This window comes from Rosa chinensis, chromosome 2, assembly GCF_002994745.2.
Source record: "Rosa chinensis cultivar Old Blush chromosome 2, RchiOBHm-V2, whole genome shotgun sequence".
Taxonomy (NCBI): Eukaryota; Viridiplantae; Streptophyta; class Magnoliopsida; order Rosales; family Rosaceae; genus Rosa; species Rosa chinensis.
Window position 1 is genome coordinate 22,755,342 of NC_037089.1, and position 16,177 is coordinate 22,771,518.

Consider the following 16,177-nt stretch of genomic DNA (forward strand, 5'->3'; position numbering starts at 1 on the left):
GGCATAATAAGAGACGTAGAGAAGTAGAGATCATAACTTTTTGTTTCCTTTATATAAGATTTTGTTTGAGAAAGAAAATAAAATTAAGTTGACAAAAGAAGTAAAAGTGATTCTGCCATTAAAACAGGTTTCACATTAAAAACAGGTTTCCAATTACAAAAGAAAAAGACTAAGAGTTAGCAAAACTAAGAAACTAAACTTACAGAGCTGTATATGATGACCTGAGTTGACTAAATAGCTTAAGCTCCAATTGATAAAGCTTCCATATCTCGAATAACAACCGTTACATAGATCACTTCATTAGACTAGAAACTTTAATACAAAAAGACAGTAAAAGACAAATAATAGATACCTTGCTCAATTGCCTCAAGATCTTCAAGTCTTTCTTCAATAGTTATTGGTAATGCTGAACCTTTAATCCAATCTTGGGTGCACAACAAAGCCTCGGTGATAGATGGTGTCAAAGAGCTTCTAAATGGATCAAGTACCCTTTTAGCAGAACTAAAGGCACATTCTGAAGCAACAGAGGTTATAGAAATCGATAGTACATCACGTGCCATCAATGCAACTGAACGATAAGTTGAAACTTTTCCTTTCCACCAATCTAAGATATTAAAATTTGCAACATCATCCTCAACATCATCTTGTAAGTATCTCTCTAGATCACTCATGTCTTCCGGATGGTCTTTCCTCTTTAAAAGGTTAGCAAATCCTTCTCTCCTCCCTGCACGATTGCTTGCATTTTTAGCAATTTTCGCCATATCCTGAACTAACACATTTGTGGGTGCTTTAACATCCATGGAAGAAATAAATTCTGCCTTGTATTTTTTATGAAGACGTGACATGAAATCTGTTGCCTTTCCAACCAGAGTCTTCACTTTACCATCATCAAAATATTTCTCAAGCATCCACTGCACATAATGCAATTTATTTCTAGGATCCAACACTAGTGCAACTACTAAGATTTGGTTAACATCTTCAATCTTACAGTACTTCTCAAACTTCTTATTCATCAATTTAGCCATGGCTAGAAGATCAACATCCTCACTCTTCATATGCTTATCAAGAAGGTCTTTTGTTTGTGTTAATTCATCCATGTATGTAATAGAAGTCACGTACCTAGAACCAGAGACACGGTTTGTGATATCATAAAATTCTTCTAGAAAGACATGCAAAGAAACCAACTTGCTCCAATCACAATCCTTGACATGGTCAACATGCTTTACATAGAATGCGTCTTTATCCTCTAATCTTTCAAAGGTTGTCTTGAATGCCATCGCTGAATCTATCATGAGATAATTACTTGAATTCCATCTTGTTTTAACATCTAAAGACAAGTACCTCTTTGATACGATATCTTCTTCTTCAGCAATTTTTTTAAATTCTTGTAGAAGCAAAGGAGAACTCCTCACATATTTGACACTTCGACGAAGGCGCTTAATAATGAATTTAGCCTCCTCTAATCCAGCTTGAACAACAAGATTCATTACATGTGCAAAACATCTAACATGAAAGAATTCACCATCCAATAGCAGCCCATCTTTTGTTCAATCTTGTTACCAAAGAAACTACAGCTGAATCATTATTCTTGGCATTGTCAAGGGTGATGGTGAACAATTTATCCAATCCTCATTCAAGCAAACAAGAATCTATGGCCTTCGCAATGACCTCACCCTTATGTGGATGTGGAGTCACACAAAAATTAATGATCTTCTTATGTAGCTTCCAATCCTTGTCAATAAAATGAGCTGTTATGACCATATATGGAAGATTTTGGATAGACGTCCACATATCAGTTGTTATGCATATTCTTGTAGAAGACACTTTAAAATACTCTTTCATCTTCTTCTTCTCTTCCCGATACAAAAGTATGCAGTCTTTAGTCACTGTAGTTCTACCATATACATGAAACTGGGGTTGCATTTCTTCACAAAACCATTGAAATCCTTCCTTCTCAACATGACTAAAAGGAAGTTCACAAAGGATGATCATTTTTGTAAGAGCTTTACGACATCTATCTTGGTCAAACTTCGAAGCTGCAGGTTGCCCTTGTAGTATAGCCATGAATGTTTGTGTCTTATCTTCAAAACCAGTAAAGGATTTACATTTGCCAAGATGGTTCCATAACTTTGTAGTTCCACCAGTTGTAGGTGCAGCAAACTTGGTATCACAATAGTTGCAACTGCATGTTCCAGAATATTTTTTTGTTCCATCGATTAAATCTTTAGTAAAATGACTCCAAGCCTCAGAAGGACCATGGTTTCCTGGCAGACCAGATTTCTTCCCTGTCTTTAGTTTTTTCTTACTATCTTCTTGCTTTATTTGTTCGACCGCAATGCTAAGACATACCTCTTTTACACCGGATTTCTTGTTTTTGGTTACCATCTGAATGGCTCAGACTTTGTTCCACAGCACATACAAAAAAAAAAAAAAAATCCAATCACTAAATCCACATATAATTCAATCAATAAAGAGTTAAAGACACAAAGTGACAATACCTTTTAACAACTTAATCTAAAAACATAGTAAGTAGATTTCTGTAAAGATAGTATTACAAACTTAAATTTCTCATATCTCAATCGACAAGTTTGTCTAAAAACTAAATCAATATGACACGAAAGATTCTCTTACTAGATGATAGCCCAAACTAGAACAGATTTTGAATGAAGAGGCAGCGATCCAGTCGTCTCTAATTTTCTCACCCTCTCCCTTGTTTCTCTCGTAGAAAGAGTGTAGAGTTTTGGATTGCAGAAATAAGAAAATGTAGAAGATAATTGGGGAAGAAGATATGAGACACAGTGATCAATGTGCATAGGGAAGTGAAGAAAAGGATTATCTTATTAAACAGATTTAATCAATGTGCATAGAGCATGGGGAAGTGAAAAAAAAGATTATCTTATTAAATAAATTTAATCACTATTATCTTATTAAACAGATTTAAAACAACTCAAAAAAAGGTACATCACTTTGTACTCTTTTTCTAATCCATATTTGTTATTTGTATTTGAGGGAGAGTCAACGCAAAATAAAATTATAAATTATTAAATTTTTAAGATATAGAAATGTATAGCTTTAAAATATTATATCGTGGAGGAAAATGAAATATTAGCAAAACCTCGATTGGATTTGTTGATTAAATATTTCACACATACAGTTAAAAATTTGATCATTTTTGTCCTTGTTTTGACTTCAGTCCATATGATCAATGACAATAGCCATTTTTGTCCATATTGTTATTAATTAGAGTTCTCAAAGGGCAGTCGCACTGAAACAAGATTTTGAGTTGCAATTTTTTACATCGGTAGATGGAGCTCGTCTGTATGAGCCTGTGGTTTCAATGGGCACAAAAATCGGATTTGAGAAAGAATTGTTAAGGCAAAATTTGCAAAAAGGATATTTTGGTAAATGACCTTAAAAGAAGATTGACTGCATTGACCGAGACCGAAACGACGACAAATGAGACCGATTATTTCACTTCTTGTCTATTACTATGCTATGAATACGTGGATGTACGTGGATGAAGTCAGATTTACCATCGGACTTTTTTTATTTATCAGTTCGCACGAAATGTTTATATGTCTACTAGTGTTGTCTACCATCTTCATTGGTTATATAGAAATGTATACCTATCAAAACCAACGAATCAAAAAAACAATACATTGGATAACCGACCGTTGGATATAAAGAATGGGATAAGATACACCTATGGTAAAAATATAAGCCGATTTCATCTTCGTATTGACCTCGATCCATGTGGTCAATTGTAATGGCATTAATACCCTTACAACTAAAACACCAATAGTCAATCTATCACAAATCCTACCAAGGACAAGGTTCATCCCTACCGTCTCATGGGATCAATATACATTTACCTGAGTAGAAAAATCATTGCAGTTTCGTTACCCTTAGAAACACAGTAACTTAAGATAAAATGATATAAACGTCCAAATCAATTAAAAATATAAACGTATATGATTTAATTTCAATTAACTAACAAATTAAAAATCTTATTAAGAAATGTAGTTTATTAAAATTCAAACTGACAAATTAAATAAATCATATGATAGTAAAATATCTCGAACAGATAATAATCTTTAATTATAAAACTAAATACATACTTTGTCAAATTAAATATATCTTACATATCAATGTGTCATACATATTAAAATAGATGACTACATAATTTTATATATATATATACATAATTATATATATATATATAAGTAGCATTTCGGTAAATTCGGTATTTACCAAAACCAAACCAACTTTTTCGGTATTTTTCAATTTCGGTCATTTCGATTTCGGTTACCAAGATTCAGTTCACCAAACCTCAAATATTCGGTCGGTATTCGGTCAGTTCGGTAATTACCAAACCAAATGGCAGCCCTAGTTCGAATGTTGGGTGGTCTTAATGATAAAGAGATTAACCAGACATATATATATGTGAAGGTAAAGTCGTTGCGGTTTTGTTTGAACTATAGGTCTTGGGTGTTTGTTGATCTTCCTTTGCATCCAGTGTTTTGCTTATAAAGCAATAGGTTGTTATGTTATGCGATCTGGTGTTGAGTCAAATGCCATATTTCAGGAAAAGTGGTTGGAAAATTTGACAGGAAAAGTGGTTGGAAAAAGTTGCAGGAAAATGGCTCGAAAAGTCGCCATAAATGTGCCTGGAAGTCGCCGGAAAATGGCCGGAAAAGTCACCGGAAAAGAGTTGACCAGAGTTGACCGTTGACCTGCTGACGTGGCAGTGGGTCCCTGTTTGCTGATGTGGCAGTGGGTCCCTGTTTACTGACGTGGCAGTGGGTCAGTGTGCTGACGTGTAGTGCTGATGTGGCAGTGGGTCCTCCTGCTGACGTGGAAGTGGGCCTCTACCACGGGCTTGGGCTTCTGCTTCTTGGGCTTCTGGGCTTCCTTTCCCCTTTTTCTTTTCTTTTCTTCTCTTTTTTGCCGGTTTTCTGTAGGAGATTTAGTCGGCCGGTTCACGCACTTTTAGGCCGATTTTCTCACTTTTTTTTTCGATTCCAGAATCTTTGACTTGAGAGGCTTCTGGTACCATAATTTAGTGGAAATTGGAGGTCCGGAAGATGGTGAACCGGTGGAATATTTGCTGCTAGTTGTATAGAGCTTCCGGTGGCCGGTTCGGTGGTTTTCTGGCCGGTTCTTGAGGTGGGGCTGCCGGTTCTGGACTCCTGGGATCGAGTTCTTCAAGGTGTGAGGTGGAGGAAAGAAAGACTTCAAGGTTTTGTATTCGGATTCAAGGTTTTTAGCTTCTTGAATCAGGGTTTGGCTATTTATTTCAGGGTTAAGGCTTCGTGCTGATAACGTGTTTTAGGGAATCAGAAATTGAGAGATAATCGCTGTGTCTTCTCATTGATAATAGGGGCCTCTTTATATAGAGGATTACAATGCATAGAGTTAGAATCATACAAGGAAAGATAATCTCTAGATTATTCTAATTAAACCCTATTACCACTAGGTCAAGTAACCTAGAGTTTGGGCCAAACACAAATAGAGATATCCTTAAACAGAATTTACATTTTGTTTTTCACATAGAGGTATTGTTCTGAAATTGGGCTGATGCGGTTGCCCTCAAGCCTTGATTAATGAAACTGTAGAATATAGGGGGGGATGTAAAGCCTAAACTCCATATTACAATAAGCATAAAGAGAACATCTTGAAATAATACCAAGAGTCTCCATAAAATCTATGTATTCTAACATGCACCAACTAGCAAAGAGTGCACGAATGACTAATCAATTTGTTTTGACATAGCAGTGACATACCAGAAAGATAACTCTATCACAAAGAAGCATCAGTACAAATATCACAGCTTTCCAACTATGTTGTCACACAGAAACAAATTCGGCGACACTTTGTTTCATTCTGCCACTAGGAGGTTGCGTCTATTTGATTAAGTAAACAGCTCGCCGCCTCGCTAGACCAAACAAAGTACACTTAGTGTGTATACCGAGACAAAGCCCACGTCGCCCTACCCAAAAGTGAGAGGGACTTATTGCTCACATAGAGGTATTGTTAGATTTTGTAATTTTATTAAAAATGTATCAAGAAGGAACAGTCTTTTTGAAATCAAAATCCAGTACACCATATCAAATCGAGCTATCTTAGAATCAAACTGGACGGTCGACTATTAAAATTAAATCTGAACCATATAGAATTAAATCATTCATACGAAATCGAACCAATGATCCACCGCTCGTGAATAAGTATCGGGTAAGGCGGTAAGTTTCATCAGGTGATGGGAGGATAAAATAGGAATTTATGAAAGAATTACGGAGGTGTGCCTTTTCATTTTCATTTTCCTTTTTTTTTTTTTTTTTTTTCTACCAGGAAAACAAAAAAGTATTTAAGCTAATAGAGTATCGCGCTGCGCTTCTCATACTAGAAACACCAGAACAATCTTTGAGCGCCAGAACTCCACCGACTGAGAGTAAAAACCATGGCGGCGCCTCCAGACCTGGACCCTTCCTCCTCCATATTCTCCCACAAAAACTCCCGCCTCCCAGACGACACCGTTTTCTACGCCATCTTCCCGGACTCCTCCCTCACCTCCACCTCCACCTCCACCACCGCCGCCTCGCTCCACTCCCTCCACCTCCAAATCCTCCAAACCCTAACCCCCTTCACCTCCGACTACATTTGGCAGCACGAGCCCTTCACTCTCTCCCCCTCCGCCGCCCCCAAGCCCTCCTGCCTCTGCTCCCCCCACCTCCCTCACCTCCACGGCAAGCTCCGCGTCGGCGACAACCTCGACGACGAGTGGTTCACTGTCTTCCTCCTCTTCCACATCTCCTCCACCTTCCCGGACCTCTCCATCCGAGTCTGGGACTCCGACGGCGAGTTTCTCCTAATTGAAGCCGCCTTTCACCTCCCTCGCTGGCTCAACCCTCAGACCAGCTCCAACCGCGTCTTCATTCGCCGCGCTCAGGTTCATATCGTCCCCCGGCACCGCCTCCGGAACCCTAACCTGACAGAGGCGTTGAATTTCATTGCGGCGTTTGGTGAGGAGTCGGTTGCGGCTGAGCCGGTGCAGGCTGCGGTGAAGAACCGGATTTCGGAGTATCCGGAGAAGGCCAGGAGGAATATGCATGTGGTTAGGGTTAGGGTTCCGCCGGCGGTGGCTCAGGTGTTGAGTCAGGAGCCGTGTCTGGTTGCATTGGCGGTTGAGGGCTTCTATGACCGTGACATTGATACAATGAAGTATGCGGCGAAGATGGAGAGGTTTCTGAGCAGAGGGAGGGAGGAGGAATTGGTGTGCATATCGGTGAAAATGTCGAGGGCAATGTATGCTCAGCTGGTGCAGCAGACGTTTCAGGCGCCAAAATGTTATCCAATGCCGAATAGGAGCGATTCGGCATATGTGGAGGCTGAATTGGGAATGAAGATTGCGTGTGGGTTGGAGATGATGTATCAGCATAGGAGAAAGGAGGGGTTGGAAGGGAAAGGGAGTACGTGGGAGGCCTTTAGGGAGAGTTTGGAGAGGAGCGGTTACTTTGAAGGGTTGCTTCCGGGTTCGAAAGAGTACCAGAGGTTGATGCAGAATGCGGAGGAGTATTACCGGAGTAGTGCTTCGTTTTCAAGGGCTAGGTACTGGTTTATAACTATTTGGGCAGTATGATTATGTAATTGAATTTCGATTTAACTGACACTATGGTGGTTACTTCTGATATGCCCACTAAATGTTGTAGGAAGTCATTTGACAGAGATATAGGTCTCTCCAATTGGATTGCCAGTGATTTGTGTTATTGTAGTTAATTGAATTATCTTTTTCTGTTAGTGTCAGGAGTTAAACTAAAGTGTTACTTTGTTGCAGTGAGATGATGAGTGCTCCAGTGAGGCGCATAGATGAGATTCTTGCTTTACCTTATTCGGTGGATGATTTTAAGCGTGTAGATGTTCCACCTTCTGATGATGATTCTTGGCTTTACAATGGAGAGGATGAATTGAACTCTGAACTTCTAGAGAGACAAAAGGAGATGGAACTTTATGATTTAAAACATAAGAAGAAGCAGAAGTCAAAAGAGCAGGACAATGTTGGTCCATCCTCCAGCTCTAACACTGATGAGTTCAATCCTGGTGATATAGCAAAAACCATGCAGGCCTTTGTCGAAAAGGTGTCAAGCTACAAGGGAGCTGAGGTTCCTGAGAACAGGTTAGTGCCTATCTGTTACTTATGTTTGTGTATCAGTTCTTCATGAGTTGTCGCTTAATTTTATCCCAAACACAGAAATTGGAGCAATTACCATGGATGTGACATCTTCTTTTAGTGCTGATTGTTACAATTCAGATCATTTGAACTTGTGCTCTTAGTTCTGATGGTTTGATAGATTTGGAGTGCTTACATCTATAAGACTAAAACCTATTTCCATATGGATCCTTTGTATGAATTTCGAAGCATCGGAAGCCCTGTTACTGAAGCAGTTTTGCCTTTTTGAGTGAATCATCTGGTTTACTTGCATCTAGATGAGTGAAATGACAAATGAGCCAGGTTGCACAAGCCTGATATCATATAAGCTATAGGATGTGAGTTAAATACATCACGGGTATACGGCCTTTATGTGGTTCTAGCTTCTAGGCATGACACATTTAGTAAAAACTAAAAATGAAAATCTACAACTATCAAATGCAATTAAAGTTACTCATCTATTTTACTGCTTGTTAGTGTTATTACTGTACAGTAACTTACATTTCAGTTTCAATAGTAAACAAAGTTGATTATAAATTTATTGTTAGTATGAGTTTTCCTTCCTTCATTTTTTTTTTTTAAAATACACCTTAATTATTACTAATGTATATAAGGTTAAGTATAAGAATTTGCAACCAGGCAAAGAACAGAGAAAAAGAAAGTTTACATGCAGGCCTGTGCTAAAAAATTGCTCAAGCACAAAAATCATGTGCCTCATTTTTTTATTTTTATTCGGTGTTCATTATCGATCCTGGCATGGGTAGATTTATGGGAATGATTGAGAGCCATGCAGTGACCAGCACGATATGAAGCACAAGACATGATTTAGGCCTACTTATCCCATTTCTCAGCTCTACTTGCCCCGAGTTTGGTTTATAAAATGGGTTTTAGTTTTTTGATTGGATGAAGCAGTTGGTTGTATCTTGTATCGCTTTCCAGTATGTGCTGCCAAGTAATATATATTTCACAGACTCAGTTTGCAACTTATCAAGTATCTAAAGTGAATAATGTTTGAAGCCTTGCACATTAAGCTACTGTAGTATTGGATTGTTCACACTTTAAGTAGCAGTCTTTATTAACGATTGAGGTATGAGAAGGTGATTTTGTTTTCTCTTGTGAAGGAACCTAAAAGAGGTGGACCTTGATGTGGACCGTTTCTTCAAGGATGTAGAATCAATTATGAAAAGCCATGGTGGTGAAGAAGCTACTAGTGATGATGATATTGAAGAAGGGTCTTCATCCGACTTGGATTTCGGTAAGATGTCCATATTTGATCTTGTCCTTTAATAGACTGGATTTCAATTGCTGTTGCATAATTTATTTTTAAACCAAACAATGTGATCAGAAGAAATACAACTCTCAGTAAAACAGAAAAGATATTGAATAAAAGAACTAAAGGCCAAGTACACAGGTTTAGTCCACTAAATAAAAAACATAAATCTAACATGATGAACAGCACTTCAAAACTTCAAGAATAGACATGAAGGTATCAAATTTATAATGTCCTAAAAACTGTGTCAAACTCTAGCAAGCTGTCTGTTGGCAGGGAGATATATTTGGGTGGGATGTTTGTACCTTGAAAAGGTATGCAACTATTCCAATTGTTGATGATATGGTAAGTTGGACGGTCAATCTAATTTGATAGTGGTTGGAAAGTTGATTAACTGATGCAATGTCCTCCCCAAGAGATTGACAAATCTTCAGTATCCATGCTAATTTGGTTGCTATTGGATTGGATAATGCATTTGAGGGTTAAGCCCAACTGTGGCTTTGTGGTCAGCTTTGCATATCCTTCCGTGCTTAGCCAAGAACATTTGAGCTCTTGTTCTTGGAAGTTGCAGCTGCCACTTTCTCTAGCTAAAATGAGCCATGGGCTTGACTTGGGTCTTCATTTGTTTGATCATCCCCTCCCTCTCTTGTAAGCTTTATTGGTTGCAGATGCCTTAAATTTTGTCAGAGCCATGGATGTTCCCATGTAATCCTTTGTCTAGATAGTTCTGCATCGTTTTCTTCAGGTTCATCGTTTATTTAAAATGATATGTTACTATAGTTTTGCCATAATTAGCAACCATAGTTTCCATGTTAAATGAGATTGATACTCGTCTCAAATAACTTGATAGTCGATGAGATCCATCAGAGAAAGTTGTTATATACATCTCAATTTGATTATATTTGGGGAACTTTGTATTTAAACTTTTTATATTCACAGATGATTCAGAAGATGAAATTGACAGCGCAGAACTTTCTGAAGATATTGAGAATGGAGAGGATACTTTCATGCATTCTTACGCTGATGCTTTAAATGAAGAATTGAAGAGTACTACACTTGAGAAGAGTTTTGTGCGTGCTAATGAACAAGCCCCAAGTGCTAATGAACAAGCCCCAAAGAAAGATGAGGTATATTTCTCTTCTCTTGCAAATGAAGATAGGAAGCTGTGTTCTTTAGTGGTGTTCAATTGTGCAAACACCAATATGCATGCCATGCACTATAGGATACACTTGTACGTTTTCACTTGCAATTTTCTCTGGGAAGTTACTTGTAACCGTTATTTTCATATGCAATTTGTCCTGGGAGACTGTCTAATTGTCACTTTATTCATATTTTGTCGTGAGGAAGTGTCTGTATCCGATTCATTCACAATTTGTTCGGGTGAGACTGTTGATAGTTTTTATATTTTTATGATGTCTGTCTCATGTTTGCTTATGAATTAATCGGTTTAAAGTTTTTCTTCTTCTTGTTTTGTCAAAAAATTTAGGTTACTTTTCAGCTTGAATCTTTGTATTAATGCATGCATAGTTCTTTGTACCTTGGTCTAGCATAAAATAATAAATTTGAATTGGTGTATGTACAGGGAACGTCTAATGCTACGGAAGATATGGAGGAGGATTTTACTCCTGTGGATGTGGATGTGAATCTGGTAAAGAGTCTTCTTGATTCCTTCTCTAGCCAACAAGGCCTTCCTGGTCCTGCTTCCAATTTGCTCGGCCTCATGGGCTTACAACTCCCACAAGACGACAAAAAGGGCAAATGAGATCTCGTCAAGTCTTCCAAACCCACTTCTATGTTGCTTCTCCAAATGGATGGATCTTTCTAACTCTGTCCCTGTTACTTTTAACTTCGTATGTAGTGGTGATTTTGCAGCTAATGATCCTAGTCAGCCATGTACATGTTTTTGGGTGGTGATCACCAGGATGGTGCGACTTTGTATGTTGACATGTGAATAGTAAATGCTTTACAGTAAAGAGACGTGTTTGTTAATTAAGTTTCGTATGAGGTTAACATCATACCAGTATGAGAGGCAAAATGGAGATGGATGCAGTACGGTAGGTGAACTATATATGCAGCGTGTACCTCGTAAGGGAAAATTTACAGATCCAAGGGAATATTTGTGTGAAATATGGTGTCCTTTCATCCCAGATGGCTGGAATCCTTTCCCTCCCAGATGGCTGGGAGAATCCAAGTAATATTTTTACTGGCCTCCAATTTTGAATGATGCTTCATTTGGAATTTTTGTGTGAATATGGTGTTCTTTACTTCCAGATGCTTCATTCCCATGATTCCATCCCTTTATATTCAGCTCTTTTTCCTTCCACTCTCATTCTTAAAACCTTGTGTATCGTTTAATTCTCAGAAACCTGATTTCTGAGTGCTTTGATAGAAACCTGGTTTACACTTGCTTTTCAGAGGGGCCTTAATACTTTACACTTGATTTTGTTGTTCTTTCTATTCGAGTACCATTGCGTTGGGTGCTAGTCGCTAAAAAAGTCTTCCTCATTAAACCTAAAATCCAAGTTTCAATAAATTTGTCAAGATTATCGATTTTCTGAAGGAAAAGGTATGTGTATGTTGTATGCAATTTTTTTTTTCTACAACCATTTTCTACAAAATCCAACATGTTCACTATGCAATAAAAAGAAGTAGAAAGATTTTGATTTATGAATTCCCTTGCATTCACAATCAGAATAACAAAGTGAGTTCCAGGTACATAAAATGGATTGAGATTCTATTTTCATTCATGAACTGTATTGATCAGGGAGACTAGGTAGTCTCCTATTATATATTTTTTAGGAAGTATTTTTGCTTAATAGCTTGAAAAGCATATTTTCATAGTAGTACAAACGCTTTGAAACTTAAAGAATTTCTAAATTTGGTTTGTTCTTGGATCGTTGAAAATCATAAATAAAAAGATTAAGCTTGAACTCAATACTAAGCTCGTACGATAGATAATTAAGGGTCCACTCTTGTATAATTTACCAATTTAGATTACATAACTCATGAACACTATGTTTGTTTATAGAATATGCTGATCACATGTTAGGAAAATTTTTCTATACTCCGACGGTGTAAGTGAACCAGCAAATTTCAGCCGTTAATATTTATAGGCAATGTCTTTTTTAATAATAATAAAAAAATATTTGATGTTATACAGCCGTCTATTCCTGTTGATGCAAATGTATACTGGTGCATTGAATACTCTCCCGTTTGTTAAAGCTCTACTTATAGGAATTGGAGTACCATTGTTTGAATCTTTCCCCCTACCGGATCGGATTTCCGCCACTCTCCAACACATTCACATGATTGGCTAGAGCAATGTTGCGATCACCACAACAACCTACTTCTATTTTCCTTATTAGTCCAGTAGCAGTAGCATAAATAGAGCTGTCAATTCTGACACGACTCGAAACCGGCACGAAATAAAGCGGGTTGAACCCGCACAATTAAAAAGCGGGTCGGTGGTGGGTCAACCTGCCATGACCCATTTAATAAATGGGTCTGCCACGGGTCAACCCGCCAACACAAAGTGAACCCGTATAACCTGATTGTGCTATGTTTCTTCTTGAAATTTTGGACGTTTGGAGTATTTGATCATAGAATTAGACAATTTGAAATATTTCGCTTTTTAATTATTGGATTTAATTATTTATAAATTATATATAATTATTTATATTTTTCGTCTTGTGGAGTTTTTAGTGAATTTAATCAATTTATATATATTTTTAGTTAAATGGGTCCCATTGTTAATGCTTAAATGAGTCATTTTATGTAACAAAACACGACCTATTTATTAAATGGGTTAAACGGGTTAGAAACGGGTGACGACCCGTTTAATAAATAGGTTGGGTTTGTGTTTAAATTTTTGACACGATTATTAAATGAGTTGGGTTTAAGTTTATATCTTGCGGCGCGATAAATATCTTAACCCGACACGAACCCAACTTGACACGATCCATTGACAGCCCTAAGCATAAGGCCCATCTTTTACGGTAGACCCATTAGCATTAGCTCATCTATTTTCATTCTTATCGTTGCAGCATCTTGTAGTACAGCTGTTGTGAACCTCACCACGTGTTGTCAAGCTGATCCGTAACGGAAATATCCCATCTTTATAAGCTGTAGCCTTCAGCCACTTTTGGCATGGATGAAATGAATTAAACTTTGAATTTCTGCATTTGAATTTCTGCACCTTCTTCTCTTTCTTTAGTCTGTAGCTCAACAAGCAAGCTCACTCTGTTTTGTTTTCTTCTTTTGATTTTTTTACGATTAAGGTTCTCTCCTTTTGATTGATTCAGTCGGATTCCTTAAATTTAGGCACTTTACTAATTAATACTTTTACCCAAACCAAAGAACTCGGTTTGGTTCTTTCTGCCAAGACTCAAGACCCTTTCTTTATGTTCTGTCTCTACCGATAAAACAAGCAAATTTTCTCGAAGGTCTCCTTCTCTACTTAGAATACAAGTCAAAGACCCAAACTTCACGGGGGAATGCTACCCAATCCCAGTCTTCCTCTCCTTCTCTAACTACCTTCAACAAACCAATGGCCCAGACCCTTTAACCTTCCTTCAAGATTTCGTTGCCTACTTCTTTTGACTTGTCATATCACCGCTGAAACACCTAGCTTTCTGTTTCTTTTTTCTTCTTCTTCTTCATCTTATTTTTGATTCTCGTATTATCACAGTTTTCTTGATCAGTAGCAACCACACAACTTTTGACAGAAACAGAAACCCAAAAAGAAAAAGGAACAACAAAAAAAATGGTTCCACAGACGGTTGATTTGTTAAAGGAGCAGATGCCGGTGCACCAGGAATCTCTACTAGTCACCGGCGACGTCAAGACCGGCCTTGTCCTCGTCGACGTCGTTAACGGCTTCTGCACCGTCGGCGCTGGCAACTTGGTAATTTCAATCTATCTTCCTGTTTATATTTTTGTCATGATGCTGGTTTCCAAAAATAGCAAATTATGGGTTCATGTATTTTCTGCATGTGTGATTGGTTAGGCTCCAAGGCAACCGGACAAGCAGATCTCGGAGATGGTGAAGGAGTCGGTAAGTCTTGCCAGGGTTTTCTGTGAGAAGAAATGGCCTGTTTTTGGTTTTCTTGATTCTCATCACCCTGATATTCCTGAGCATCCTTATCCTCCTCATTGCATTGCTGGTACTGATGAATCAAAGCTAGTTCCAGGTATCCTTTTGCTCGTTTGGTACTGGGATTAGCTCAGTGTACTAATGTTTCGTGTTTTTCGGCTTTGTTTTGTAATGTGTTGTTAGTCCAATCAAGGAAGGTAAGTGTGTTAGTGTTGACTAAAATGCTTGGATTTGGATTTGAACCTATGATTTAATGATTTGCAGAGCTGCAGTGGTTGGAGAGGGAACCTAATGTGACACTGCAGTGTAAAGATTGCATTGATGGGTTTCTTGGTTCGATTGAGAAAGACGGTTCCAATGTGTTTGTAAATTGGGTTAAGAGCAATCAGATCAAAACTGTAAGCATTTACCAAACCCCGAAAGTGTTTGTTTGCTTTTGAGATATTGTATGTTTTAGTTCGTTGGTGGCTTTTGATTATTTGTTGTTTCCGTCTGATTTTGTAAGTTACTGTTTTTTGAAGATCTTGGTGCTAGGGATATGCACAGATATATGTGTGCTGGATTTTGTATGTAGCACTTTATCTGCGAGAAATCGTCGTTTTCTTGAACCTCTGGAGGATGTGATAGTGTATTCCCGTGGTTGTGCCACCTTTGATCTTCCGGTTGATGTTGCCAAATCTATGAAAGATGTTGTAGCACATCCCCAGGTACTCAATTGTTTTTCCTCTTTGACAGTCTATACCTTTACACCTGTATTATTTCTCTCAAAAGATTATTTCTTTTTCTTTTCTTTGTTTTGTCTGTCTCAGAATTTTGTGTTCCAATCCTTTTAGTTCATAGCTTAATGTCTAGTGTGTGGGTTCATTCTAGGCTCTTAGTTCATAGCTGTACGGTCAGATATTTTTGGATACCCAGGACTGCATGTTGAACTCTTCTTTCGTGTCAAGTTAATAGCTTTAAATAGTCATCAAGTCCTGGGAAAGTGTAGGAGAATGGGAACCTATTATGGGGCATACGATGCATTAGTAAGAGTTGAGATTGCAAAAGCAAGGAATCTAGAAAAACTTGATTGCTTTTCTTTGCTGAGGGGTTTCCTGCTAGTCAATCCTTTTAGTACAGAAAGCTGGAACCTACCAGCTTTCTATTATGTATTTGTATTTTACAATAATTGAAGTGCTCATGGTTGATACTTTGATTACCTTCCAGGATCTAATGCATCACATAGGCCTTTACATAGCCAAAGGAAGGGGAGCAAAGGTCGTGTCAGAAGTGTCATTTGGTGCATAAGAGCAATGATCTTGACCAATCTGTGGATTGGCATTCAGGCTTTCTCTTTTCCCAGGGGTGTCTTTCTCAGTATGTGAATAGATGTTCTCTATACTTTGGTTCACTTAATTAGATAGCTCAAATGTTGGGGAAATAAGAAAGAGAAACGATAGCTCATAGTGGCAGGAAAGCTCTATGAGGATGTATATAAAAGCTTTACATTTTCATTGAAAGCTCTACGAGGATGTATATAAAAGCTTTACATTTTCATTTCAGTTTGGTGAATAATAAGGCTAGACTGGGCCACATTATGTCATTCATCTTTTTGTGTACTGGTAGCCTGGAA

General features: G+C 37.9%; 2 protein-coding genes across 3 annotated transcripts; both read left to right on the forward strand.

Moving 5' to 3' along the window:
- The first annotated feature begins 6,392 nt into the window (after nt 1-6,392).
- LOC112188222 (protein ecdysoneless homolog) lies at nt 6,393-11,446 on the forward strand. 2 transcript variants are annotated; one of them, XM_024327305.2, is made up of 5 exons: nt 6,393-7,605; nt 7,832-8,170; nt 9,325-9,458; nt 10,413-10,600; nt 11,056-11,446. In XM_024327305.2, the coding sequence occupies exons 1-5, from the start codon at nt 6,458-6,460 to the stop codon at nt 11,233-11,235; spliced, it is 1,989 nt and encodes a 662-aa protein (XP_024183073.1). In that variant the 5' UTR covers nt 6,393-6,457; the 3' UTR covers nt 11,236-11,446. The 2 variants fall into 2 exon arrangements, with proteins under 2 accessions (XP_024183073.1, XP_040370786.1); XM_040514852.1 differs by lacking the exon at nt 11,056-11,446 and adding an exon at nt 9,750-9,818 and having other exon boundaries at nt 10,413-10,431.
- A 2,177-nt stretch (nt 11,447-13,623) lies between these two features.
- LOC112187016 (nicotinamidase 1) lies at nt 13,624-16,147 on the forward strand. Its single transcript, XM_024325625.2, has 5 exons — nt 13,624-14,376; nt 14,479-14,662; nt 14,830-14,963; nt 15,087-15,272; nt 15,772-16,147. Exons 1-5 carry the CDS (start codon nt 14,236-14,238, stop codon nt 15,850-15,852), a joined length of 726 nt encoding a protein of 241 aa, XP_024181393.1. The 5' UTR covers nt 13,624-14,235; the 3' UTR covers nt 15,853-16,147.
- Nucleotides 16,148-16,177: the final 30 nt, after the last annotated feature.